This window comes from Giraffa tippelskirchi, chromosome 4, assembly GCF_054371585.1.
Source record: "Giraffa tippelskirchi isolate mGirTip1 chromosome 4, T2T-mGirTip1v1.2.pri, whole genome shotgun sequence".
NCBI lineage: Eukaryota > Metazoa > Chordata > Mammalia > Artiodactyla > Giraffidae > Giraffa > Giraffa tippelskirchi.
The window spans coordinates 145947756-145961050 of NC_137278.1; the positions used below are offsets into that span (position 1 = coordinate 145947756).

General features: G+C 42.4%; 1 protein-coding gene across 15 annotated transcripts in view; it reads right to left on the bottom strand.

The window, feature by feature from the left end:
* Positions 1–478: 478 nt before the first annotated feature.
* The window catches only part of DYRK2 (dual specificity tyrosine phosphorylation regulated kinase 2), a 41953-nt gene continuing 29136 nt past the window's right edge, over positions 479–13295 (bottom strand). For all 15 annotated transcript variants that reach the window (XM_081589854.1, XM_081589849.1, XM_081589843.1 and 12 more), the window contains one exon: positions 479–6033. In XM_081589854.1, the coding sequence (XP_081445980.1) occupies positions 4432–6012 (1581 nt within the window). In that variant the 5' untranslated portion in view covers positions 6013–6033 and the 3' untranslated portion in view covers positions 479–4431. The remainder of the gene's footprint in view (positions 6034–13295) is intronic.

Consider the following 13295-nt stretch of genomic DNA (forward strand, 5'->3'; position numbering starts at 1 on the left):
GACCACCGAGTACAACAACTGCAAAAGCATAAGCATTAAAAAAAATATGGGAGAGCTGGTGAGAGCACATTAAGAATAGTTTACCAGGACTTTAAGTACAGGGAAGAATGAAGACCAGTGGGAAATAATTTCGACTCTGCTCCCACGGCCCTGATAATTAAAAAGAAATTAAAAAACAAACACACACACACACAAAATATCTGAAGTTCTAGCAAGATACTAAATATAAGATAGAGAATATAGCAGAGGCTCACAAAAAACCTAAAAGAACAGAATACAGTGGGAAAAAGCAAGAGTGATCTAACTAAAACTCGAGCCTTTCTGACGCGGCATTTGTACATTTATATGGAACTAATAAAAAAAAAGAATCGTTGATTGCTGAAAAATATTTGTATTCTAAACTCTCCAGGCTACTAGACCAAGACTAACACCAGAAATAGATCAGGAGTAAAATTACAGTTAGAAAAGGGGAGAAAAGTAAGGTAGGACATTAAAATTTTATTCTGAAATTATCTCTGGCCACGACAATAAAATTTAACAAATATTCACTGAACAGTCTTACTCCTGTCATCAGCTGTACAATACATACAGTATCATAGAACTGGCCACTAGGATTAAAATCCACTAGAACATATTTCATGTTAAGTGGCGACAGCAGCATCTCACAGAAATTTTTACATACATATATACATAGTCCACATTCAACCATTTTCACATATTTTCAGTACACACAGTTGCAGCATATTACAGTCACGTGTCTAAGTTGTTGCTCGATAGAAACCCAAGCCACTGCCTAGACATAACTGTAGCAGTTGAGCTGAGTATAATTACAATTAATTTTATCTATGTCCATAGCAGAGATGTACAAGCCCCTAAGAAACAGAGTTCACAAATACTTTTTTTTTTTTAATGCTACCACAGCATTATGTTGGGCAATATTAAAACCTTTACCAACCAAATCAGTTTAAGTCTTCTGCTTACCAGAATATTCTTGGTGAAAAAAATTACAAAAATGAATGCTCTCTTGAAAATAATTCACACTTTGAAGATTCCAATATGGCCCAATGCTACTGATGCCTAAAGTGTTTCCTAACATTCTGATGGAGTCCTTCCACATGACTCCAAACCACCTAGTAAGTTTAAAAGTGGCTTAAGTGCCTTGCACCCAAATTGTAAAAATCCCTGGCCATCCTTACTAGAGCCAGGCATATATAAAAGGAATGCACTTTGGTTCATACCAAATGCCCTGGGATTAATCACACTATAAAATTAAATGGTTTGAGGTAAATTTTTACAAATACAGTTGATTTTTGTCTAGTGTTAGCATAACAAAAAAAATATCATTTAAAAAATCAGGCTGATGTTAAGATACAACAAAGACCATCTTTAACCCCTTAAACATAGGAATTCCATGTGTAACTATCCAGTGGTGACCTTTTTTGGTGCCTGATGATGATTTTCGCCTTATGGTTTCTATTAAGGCCAGTAAGTATCTGGATGTTTAAGACAGATGTCTCTTTGCAGAGGTGGGTTCCATTCTTACTGCCTAGTATTCAAAGAGTTAAAGAGGCCAAAAAATGCATGCCCTACAACATGGCATTCAGAACAAAAGGCACATTGTTATCACTAAGGGCACAATTTCTCCTCTACTGTTAACCTACACTGTCTTGCATCACTGTTGTAGCAATACACGTAAGTGGTAATGCACGCTCTGGGGGTGCAAGAAACGGAGCCAGATGAGACCACAACCAAAGACCAGACCACACTGTGCTCTTCCTAAATCTGAAAACAGCTCAGACATCCCTAGACAATGGTAACCTGTGAGACCAAGGACTGTTTCCAAGCCAACTCCTAGTAGCCTATCAGAGCCCTTCATTGATTTGTTTTAAAATCACAACGATGCAACATTTGTCTTTTCCTTTTCTGACATTATAATTAAGCTAGACTTAAAAAGCAGCTCTATCACTAAACACTGAACGTGGTGGCTATTAGTGAATAAGGGAAATTTCACTGTATTTAGGAGGTGCGGTGTGGGGGCAGCCCTATAGTGCTGCACATTTTAGTTTGGCTTAAAAGTTTCCGGTTACATTTGTGAATAAAGATAGTCACAAATGCACTGTTGGCATCTTAAGAACCAGTTCTGTATGGTGGGGGAGGAGACAAGCAGTATTAGTCTGTTATAAATTTTAACATGGATAATCATTCTATAGGGAAATTCATATTAATGGCAGGCTCAGGTTCATTTATTTCAGTGAAAATCTTGAGAGTGGATACGGGGTAAGAGGAGCATTGCAAGGGGAAAATAGCCTTTATGTTTCTGTTTAATGACCTAAAGACGCTAACCATCATTAAGAGGCTTATGGTTTTATAAAGCCACCACAAGTCTTACACTTCTTATGCCTTTAAGCCAAAATTTTAATAATACACAATCTTTAAATTCTATAAGCCACTGACTGATCACATGAGCATCATTTAAAATGCAACTTACTAACATTATTGCACTTCCACAGATTACACAGAAATGTGTACAACAGGCTAAAGAATTTCACTAGGGGAAAGAAGCTATAATTTCTAAATACAGAAGTATAAATTAATTTATCAGTGACACCCTTAAATAGTAAAGCAAATATCAACACCACTACCTTATTAATAAGCTAATCTTATTACTGATTTTTTGGCAAATATCTGTAATATTTCCTGAGCATTTTTCTCCACCATCAACTGACAAAGCCTCAAGATAAGTAAAGTGTTTTGTTCAAAACTACTCTTTTTCTTTTTTAAAGCAAGAGAAACTGTAGGATTAATATTAAAAGAACTTAACCGGAAACTTTCTTGGCCTCACTAGGGACCATGCTTTAAGTACTTGTAAATCAATTTACAGGCAATCCATATAATAATATCTGTGCATATAAAAGAGTATTTATCCTATTTTATACTACCCAAATCTATTGTCCAAACAGGCAGAAATCTTTCTGTATTAAATTGCACATAACTAAATTTTTTTCCACGTGCCTTGAAATTGATATGTATCACTGCTCATACATTAGTGATAAAATACTGAAATTTTCACTGTGAAAATAATTATTATTCAGAGGAGAAAATATTCTTTTACCTAACTCTCAAGAGTTACTTTTCCAGGTAAAGTGTCATTCCCACAAAAACAATCAAGTGCAATCCAAACGGAAGTAAAATAAAACAGAGGAATGCAATGTTTGTGGTTCTTCTAATGATGCATAGAGTAAGTCAAACCATTTAACTTGAGGCTGAACTTTTCCTCCTTAGAATTTATTAAAATTAGCCTTGCTGGACAAGGACAACTGATGTCTGTTCATGAAGAGGATTCTCAACCCTCTTTCTTTTTAAAGAGGTGATGCTTTCCCAGGCTAAAAGAACCTTACTGTGGCACCTGAAGTGTGAACTCACTTAAGTCTGCTAAACTGTCTTTGGAACTATGGAAATCCCCACCTTAAGTAGCTAGGCTGTTCTTTTTTAAATTGGAATATGAAAAAGATGGTCATAATCACAGCTAAAAATGTCTCTTTTCTGTATTAACAGTCTGGGATATGTATTTGAAGGAAGGAAAAGAAATTAGATGCAAGCAACAGATGTGTGGTGAAAGAGGAACAGCAGGGAGAAAAGCAAAGAGAAGGGAAGAACAGTTAGTTCATGGAATACATTTCTAATTTTAGGTGCAAAACCAAATTCTGTTAAACGAGACTTCTTTGCAAACAGCTCGCTGATCACACTGGAGAATTTGGAGGGACACACACATTTCCATTCATCCACCAGTTCTGCTTGGCTGGCCTTTAGAACGTCAAAATGCTAACTGGGCATTTCAACTGTGGGGATTTTGTCTCTGAGCACTATTTCAGGGAAAAAACCTCTAAGGTGCAGTTTTTCTTACAATACAATTTTCGTCCTGACCATCTTCCTCCCACTATCACTACCACCCAGGTAACTTACAGAAAACGAAGCAGGACATGCTGCACCTGTGCATGAACCTGGAGTGTGGAGAGAGAAGGGCAGGGGGGTGGGGAGGGCCCTTCAGAGGCAATCGCTTTGGGGAGAATACACTATGAACCATGAAGACATAGTGAATGTCTCTGACACCAATCTGTAGATGCGCGGCAGTCACGACGTGATCAATGGCCTGCCACTGATGTTTATTACTCTGCCACACTAATTACAGTAAGGCTCATCGTACTTGTAGAACACAGAAACAGTTTCAGAAAGTATAAAAACTTAAAGCATTGTCCCCATGTATTTTATAAAACAAAACAAACAACTTTCTTACATTAAAATAAGTGCCGAAAAGATACAAATGAGTCGAGTTATTGAGCAAATAAAAACAGGTCTGAGCTACTCTTTTTCAACCCAATAAGGCTCAGCAATGTCGTATCTTTCAGAATTACCAGCATCGGGGGCCTCAGCTCAGCTAACCAGTTTTGGCAATACTGTCCTCTGCTGAATATTCCCATTGGCATCTGTCATCTGTGCCAGATTAGTCCTCAGTTTGGAAGCTGAGCTGGAAGGTGGAGGTAACTTGGAAATGGATGTGATAGCACCAGTGCTCTCGGTGATCCTCTTCACAGACGTCTTCTCCCCCGTTGGAGGCTTTGGCAGCCGCCTCCTCAGCCAGGGGTGCCGCAAAGCCTGGCCAGGGGTCATGCGAACCGCAGGATCCCATTCTAAACACTGTTTTAAGAAGTCAAGGAAGAGGGGATCGTCACACCCCTTCAGTGCATTCCCCCACTCTCTGCTCTCTGGTGGGCCCCTCAGTTTCCCCCTCCGGGAACGGCCACCATTGAGAACCACAGAGCCGTCTGAGAGAGTCGTGACAGTGCAGTAACGAGGATAACCCTTGGAGCTCACAAAATTTTTGGCTCGTTTGGATGCATCCAGCAGTTTCTGGGAGGGCATGCCCAGCAGTTCAATCATACAGGCCAGCTGGTCCCCTTCATCCTCCCCAGGCAAGAGGGGGTAACCGGTCAGAAGCTCTGCGAGGATGCAGCCCAGGCTCCACATGTCGATGGGCATGCCATACCTGGCGCCAAGGATCACTTCCGGGGCCCGGTAGAAACGGGATTGGATGTATGTGTAGACCCGCTGATGCTCGTAACAACTGGAGCCAAAATCAATCACTTTAATCCCGCTTCTACCCTGCTGCTTCAATAAAATGTTCTCGGGCTTCAAGTCACAGTGAATTATCCTGTTTTTGTGCAAAGCATCCAGGCACTGCAGGATGGAGTGGGCGAACTTGCGAACCAGAGGCAGACTAAAGCCCTGGAACTTGTTCTTCTTGATGAGCTCATAGAGGTTCATGCTGAGCAGCTCGAATGTCATGCAGATGTGGTTGCGGAAGGTGAAGTTCTCCAGCATGTGAATGACGTTCATGGTGTTGTCCTTGTCCTGCTTGCGCAGATGCTCCAGAATGCGGATCTCCTCAGCCGCCTGCCGGTGGAAGCGCTTCTCGTTCCGCACCATCTTCAGGGCCACGTGCTGGTGGACTTTGTGGTCGTAGGCCTTGACCACCTGCCCAAAGCTCCCCTTCCCAATGACCTTGAGGACCTCGTACCTGTAAGCCACGTGATCGTGGGGCACCTGCACGTAGGATCCCTGGTCATCATCATAGCCACCATTGTTGGGCCCGCCTGTCATGCCCTGGCGCTTCTTTGCATTTGGACCCAAGAAGTATATTTCAGGGTAGCTGAAAATCTCATGGTGTTCAAAGCTGGTTAGTTTTTGCATGTATTGCTTCATCGCTTGCTCGGGCGTCATGGGGGTGGCTTTCACCTTCCCCATGCCTTCCAGAGACTTCAGAGAGGTGGAACTCCCCTGCCGTCTGTGGATGCTCTCCAGCTGCCGCTCCGGCACCACTGGCAACCCCGTTTTGCCCACCGTCGTAAGCCCATTTGGTTGTGTCGTGAGCACTGTCCGCTTGTTACTATTATCCTCAAACAGCTGCTGAACCTGGATCTGTCCGTGGCTGCTGACGTGTAGGTGGTCATTCATTGTGTGCTTACTGCTGCCAATCTGGAATTCAGAGAGGGAACATCAATGGAAAAGAAGCGGTTCGTTCAAAAGGGCTATTTTATAAGTTGGCTCCCACCCCCACCTTTAGGAAATCCAATTTGGTTTGAATGTACAGCCGGTATCAGGTTTCGTCAAAGCAAAGAGCTGTGCACGCAGCGGGGACCTCACCAACACTGCCACAGGGAGAGTGGACATGGTGATGCAGACAGCCTCAGACAAAGGCAGAAGAGGCTGAGGGGCTGGTGATGGCTATGAAACTAGAGATCTGGAAAAAAAGAAAGGACCCCAGAACTGCTGTACCTAACAAAGCGTTTGCTGTACTTGTTTTCAGGGTCCTTACAGTAAGTTCTCAGTGGAGGCCGAGATCAGGTTTCTTGGTCATCCTTCTCTACCTAACATTTAGCACAGGCACTGTGGTATCATAGACATTCCATTCAACCCACACTTGATATCAAGATGAAAGAATACAGAAAGAGCATGAACACGTCGGCACTCTACTGGCTCTCCTGCCCCCAGATTACAACATTTTTCACACTTCAGTAGCTTCTTTATTACCATGAGGGCAGGGACCGGGTCGGTCTTGTTTACTACTCCGTCTCTGGCATTTAGCTCTACTCTGAGAGCACTGCTGTCTTCATTCTTGCTCTTCCCCACTACTTGCAAATCAAACTAATTACACCTAGGAAAGTACATGATCCAGAAGCAAAGAGAATTGTACTTTTAGGCTGGAAAAGATTCCCATGTAGATATGCACTGTAGTATCTTGTAAACCCCAAACCTATTTTAAGTCTCTGGGCTTTACTGACTGTGATGACCATTTAAGGCCATCCAGCCTAACAATCCAACTGCCACACTCGGGCCTTCCTTTGGTCAATGGCTTGGCTCTCTCAAAACATGTATTTCTCCCTGCTGCTGGGATACTCAGCTTTCCAACAAGGAATACAATGTAGCGATTTCTATTTCAGGCACACAAGCCATCCCTGAACATTCCTGTATGAACAAAAGTGATGGCATAAGCCAGGGGGCCCCAGCCTTCCTACAGAGAATCTACTTGGGATTTCTCTCAAGCATTATTATGGCCAAGACGTGAGGGGTGGAAGAAAACTAACAGCCAGGATCCCCTCCCAGTTAGGAATTCTTGCCAGCCTCAGACAATAACTCACAAGTCTTAAAAGCATCCTAGTAGGTGATTTTTTTAATATGCAAGCTTAAAGATCAACTTGCTGTTTGCAATCCATCTCATTCATTCAGTGTTCTCTGAGGTCTGGCCACACAGCCCTTCAGGAGTATACAGTCAATTAGCTGAAGTCCTCAACTTTCAGTATTTTTCCCATCATCTCCTAAACCCTATCTCTTGGGCTTTACATATCACTAAATGCGTAGAAGTGCTCTATGTAATATCTTAATTCAAGAAATGGTTTGGGACTACCTAGATTACAAAATGAAATTCCAAGTCCTTCTTACTAGGAGTCCAAGTTTCAAATTTTCTTTAACTGATGTACTATCTGAGGCATGTGCTTTCTCTCTGCAATCTTCTAAAACAAAGAAGAATACAATTCAGTACTTGGGCCTGTCTGAAGTGTGATTTCATTGACTGAAGGATTTTACTTCTTAGATTTCTGCAAGACTTCTAGTTGAACCCTTATACTAAACTCACAGATGATACTCTATGCTAAATGAACTTATCTTCTGTCAGAGTAGCTAGACAAGTTATTTTATCCTCATTCTTTGCCAAAAGCAATGCAGTTCACAAAAATGAATTAGGGAAGTCCTGGATGTATATATAAAAGTAGTACAGGCTTGTCCAATGCTTTTTGTCCAAGCCTCACTCTCTGTACCTCTCCTCCTCCCCACTGTGGTCTTTCAAGTACTAGGAATGAAAGGACCTGAAACTAGAAATATATGTCTCCTAGAAAACCATTCTCTTCAGGGCAGCCTGGAGAGATTTCAGAAGAAAAACCAACATTACCAGTATACACAGTACAAAAGCATGAGGCTTCAATGGGGACAAAATTGACCTTGGAGCTATAGGAAGTTCTAAAAAGAGGGCAAAATAAAACATCCTAAGCTTCAGAAACCGACTTCAATTTTTATAATAGCAATTTTAATGTTCTGCATAATTTAATATACCATCACTAAAGCTGAGTGACTAGAACTAGAGTTTGCCAATTAACTTGATGACCTTCTGTCTCTCCCAGCTACCTTCTCTTGGTCTCCTCCACAGCAGCAATCAAGGAGGGTTCCAGGGTTCCCCCAGGGTTCAAGCCTCAAGTTGCTCATGGCTTTTCACTCCCAGAACTCTCCCGGAACACCTCCAGCAAAGACAAGCCCAATCCATGACTCCTGAACTCAAGACCCGCTGTGTCCAACTACAGATCAGCTGCCTTCCTCATGGGCAACTCAAACTCAACTCGAGCTTTTTCCACTCAAACCACTTCTTCCCCCCAGAAGCCTGAATTTCTGACTGAAAAGGCTGTGCTGCTGCGCTCAGTTGTGTCCGACTCTTCGCGACCCCATGGACTGTAGCCCAATAGGCTTCAACGTCCATGGGATTTTTCAGGCAAGGATACCGGAGTGCGTGGCCATTTCCTCCTCGAGGGTATCTTCCCCACACAGGGATCAAATTTGGGTCTCTTGCATTGGCAGGCAGATTCTTTACCTACTGAGTCACCCTCCGGAACAGTCACTCAGTCCATTTCCATATCTCCTGTACCTTCACAAGGCACCATGGAGCCGACTGACCCACTCCCCTCCAGCCATGCTATCCGACCTGGCATTCTTGTGTCTTTTACTGGGACCATGGAAGGAGCCTCCTCACATGTCCTCTTGCTTCTAAGCCTAGAATTCATCGTCTCTTCTCTCCATAGTGTTTCTGGAGTTACCCCTGAAAACTGTCACTCACACTGCCCTTGACTTTGCTTAAGGCTCATCTGGGCACTCCATTTCCACGAAGAACTCAAGAACTTACAGGCAAGAACATGAGGTTCTAAAATGCTGAGCCTAAATGACCTGAGTCTTTCCAGTGTCACCTGCCACTGTCACACTCTCAGAATAATAAGCTGGATTCCCTACGACCCATGGAGACACCACTCTGTTTTACATTCCTCTCTTTTCGGTGAGGTCATGTTTCATAATGGTTAGGTGTTCAGGGATTTTCAATTAGACACAAAGGAAATGAATCTAAGCTCCACCACTTCAAACTATATGACCTTGGGCAATTAATCTCTCTGAACCTCAGGGCCCTTATCGGTATAAAGAGGGTAACAAAGCTGCCTCATTAGGGGCGTTAGGAGGGTTAAACAAGGTAAAAGGCATAGTGTGCTTAGTATAGTATTGAGCAAGCAGAGACATTACTTTGTCAACAAAGGTCCGTCTAGTCAAGGCTATGGTTTTTCCAGTAGTCATGTATGGATATGAGAGTTGGACTATGAAGAAAGCTGAGTGCAGAAGAACTGATGCTTCTGAACTGTGGTGTTGGAGAAGACTCTTGAGAGTCCCTTGGACTGCAAGGAGATCCAACCAGTCCATCCTAAAGGAGATCAGTCCTGGGTGTTCATTGGAAGGACTGATGTTGAAGCTGAAACTCCAATACTCTGGCCACCTGATGCGAAGAGCTGACTCATCTGAAAAGACCCTGATGCTGGGAAAGATTAAGGGCAGGAGGAGAAGGGGATGACAGAGGATGAGATGGCTGGATGGCATCACCGACTCAATGGACGTGGGTTTGGGTGGACTCCGGGAGTTGGTGATGTACAGGGAGGCCTGGCGTGCTGCAGTTCATGGGGTTGCAAAGAGTCGGACATGACAGCGACTGAACTGAAAGGAGAGCTAGAACTATCGTCCTTTCCAAGTGCTGCTTGAAATCTTGCTAACGTGGGCTATGTGGAAAACTCCTACTCACCCTTCAATGGCCAGTTCAACTCTCACCTTCTCTTTGAAAAGGTCCCTTTCCCTTCCAGGGTGCTTACAGAGCACTGATATATTAAAATACTTATTTCATTTCACACCTGTTTTCACACCTGATATACCAACCAGGATGTGAGCAGTTCCAGGGTGGGGTTACCTCTTATCTTTTTAAATCCTTATTGACGTAAATCCAAACATACAGTAAGCTCTCAGTCAATTTCTGCTGAATGGAAGAATGTATGTCAGTAGCTCCTTTTTAACTCTCACCTCTTTGAGTTATTCTTGAGAACTACCTTTGTACCTTCATAAGAAAACATGAAATTAACACCCAGGGAATTAAGACTTGTCCCTGGTGACTCAAGTCACAAAATATTAGGATTGCAGTAGATAAGCAGAGACATGGAGGCAAGGACAGCCCGTTAAAAAAATAATAGCATCAACTAAATACCTAAAAGTGACATGTGGAATCTTAAAAACTTTCCAGATGTTAAGGAAACTCATTTGAAGGGCTCCAGTAAAGGAGGATATTGTCTTAAACACCATAGGACTCTACAATCACAACCTGGGTCGGAAGTGCAATTAACTGTTCTATAAAAAGGGGGAAAAAACCCCTAGAAATGCCAAAACATTTCCAGAATACATAGGCCAGGACTATACCATAACTTAAGGATGTTTAAAACCTCTTACTTGCTTTTTCCTTTTTTGCCAATGCCTACCTAGCACAGTGCCTGTTGAATTTAAAAATAACACAGTGAATGGATGTAATTGCTAGATACCTAAAATGTATGGATTAAAGCAGAGATACCTACAAAAGCCCTCTTTGACCATGAAACATTTTTGCACTAAAAATTATATAAGAACAATAGTCTAGCCAATTTGGTAGTTTTAACCTCTTCCAAAAATAAAAGGGAAAATAGCACATACTTCCCCTGTGTTAACGTTTCTGGGAGTTTTAAAGTTTCACTGGAGTCATCTTAGAAATGCTATATAGTGTTATGGGAATAGAATTGAGTCCAAAAAGATCAGAATTTTAGCTCCTCCCCAAACACTGATGGTCTGTGTGGCCCTCAGTCAAATCTCTACTTTTCTTCTACCAAACTCTACTATTTTTTAAAATAGGAATATTCATTCTTCAACTCCAATTATTTTACAACAGTAAAACTGGTAGCTGGAGAGTGCTTTAAACATTAAGCAGTTATGAATGTGATACAAAACTAATATTTCAGAATTTTAAAAATAAGCAAATTAACATCTCCCATAAAACATTAAAAAGAAAAAACTATTAAGAATCAGAATAGTTACTAGGTGTGCTTTTAGGACCAAAAGTGATAAACAAAATGACTAATGTACAAGATATCCATGGAGACAGGGAACAAGAGGGCAATGCACTAGATAAACTCCAAAGTTTATAATTCTCATAGTCATATTTATCCACCTACCACATCACTCACAATGAAAACATAAGCAAACACTAATTTCTTCTTCATAATGCCCTTCCCTTACTCAAAATAGCTATCCCTAGTTGTAACTGCTGTGGAATTAAAAACTAAAAACTTTAAATCTCAAAGACATATAGACACATGGATCTTTAAGGTTTGTGCATTTATAACGAAACCAGTTCAATTTCCTAGAATTAGCAGTTAAGCAGTATGTAAAGCTGGACTCACGAGGGCCTGGGCTTTAGCTCCAGCTTTCATACAAACTAGCTCAGGCATCTCGACCAAACCAGTTAACTCGTCTGCTCTCCTCATCCATAAAATGAAGGAGTAGAACCAGATAAAACTCGGTGGTCCTTTTACTCACCCATTTGAGCAAGTCTGCAATGTTGTGTAAATAAAATCAAAACTAAACAACAACCAGAACCAAAATTCATACTTTCAAAACCAAGCTTCTAATCAATGGCACACTGAAGTTTTAGGTGAATCAAATAGATACCACAGTAAAATAGAAACACTATCATTAGGAGAGCTGAGAAGCACCCACATATCTTTTCATTTCTGGTCTCCCACAGACTATTCCTCTAGTAGTCACCTTTCATTTTCCATCATCTCATACACATTTCATTTGCAAAGAGGTTCTGATCAAGCAAAGCCCACTCTTAGAAAACCAGAAACCAAATGCAAACCAAGTAGTATTTCGTTTCCAGGTCACACCAAGTCATGTGATTACATCCAGACATGGAAAAAAACTGGATGTTATACTTTCCAAGTTGTCAGATGATTCCAAACCAAACAAACAAACTGACACACCTAAAACCCAATGGCAATTTCTCAACTAAAACATCACCGTGACAAGAACACACAGAATCAGCAGTCTACTGATTCACTTCCATCAACCACAGCCCCAATAGATTGGATAACTTCTGTGCAGTGAATTCTTAGCCCCTGGGTCTAGATGTGTCATGAGAGACAGAAAGAGAAGGAGAGAGAGAAAGATTTAACAAGAAAACATTTTCCTGTGGAACTGTACACAGATGTTCAGGTCTAACAGAAAACATTCCACTTTGGCCATTCCCTCACAAATTCTCCCCTGATAAACAAGTTTCCGTATAGCACATGACCCTCAGAGCTACCCCTCTGTAGGCTAGAAATGGCCTTTTTTACAAGAACTTAACTTTCACTTAGCAAACAAAGCCATATCCCTAGCAAGCGCCCCTCATTTAGAACCATCTTAGGCGTTTCCTCTGAAAGATCCAGAGGAATATGTAAACAAGACCCTGGAAACCATCACCTCCTTCGGTGCACAGCTCCGCTAGGCTGTCAGCCACCATCCAAGGGCTCTCTCTGGGACTGAGAAAAGAGGTACACGCTGAAGTCAAGTCCAGCTTGCCGATCTCTGCAGCCACCGGTCTGGTGCTGGGCTCTCACCTCCCTCTTGGCCCTCTCAGGCGCCCTGCCCTTCCCACCTCCCTGGGAAGCAAAGCTGGCCCTTTCCTTCTGAATAATACCCAACTGCAGAAACCTACAGGGGTGGCTTGTTTTGACTACTGCTGCGGCTCTTATTTTTGTTAATGTTAATTACAATTTCTGCTATGCTCAAACCTGTAGCACTCATAAAACATGCTTCCACACGCGGGGGACAACTGGCAGTGCTCCCAGCTGGCTGAGGCCAGGCCTGCGAGGCTCTTTGGGGGATCTGTTTTCCGGGCAGGACAGCCGGCCTGACCCTAACACAGACCTATTTCTATAAATATCCACTACCCAACCTGGCGGCGGAGGGGGAGGGATGTTTATCGGGTCAGGGAAAGGAGCTCGAGGAAGCAAGGATAGGGTAAAAAAAAGAGGGGAAAAGAGCCGGAGGAAGTTCGAAGGAAGAGGAGCGCAGGGGTGGGCGGGCTCCGGAGGGGAAGTGAGGGG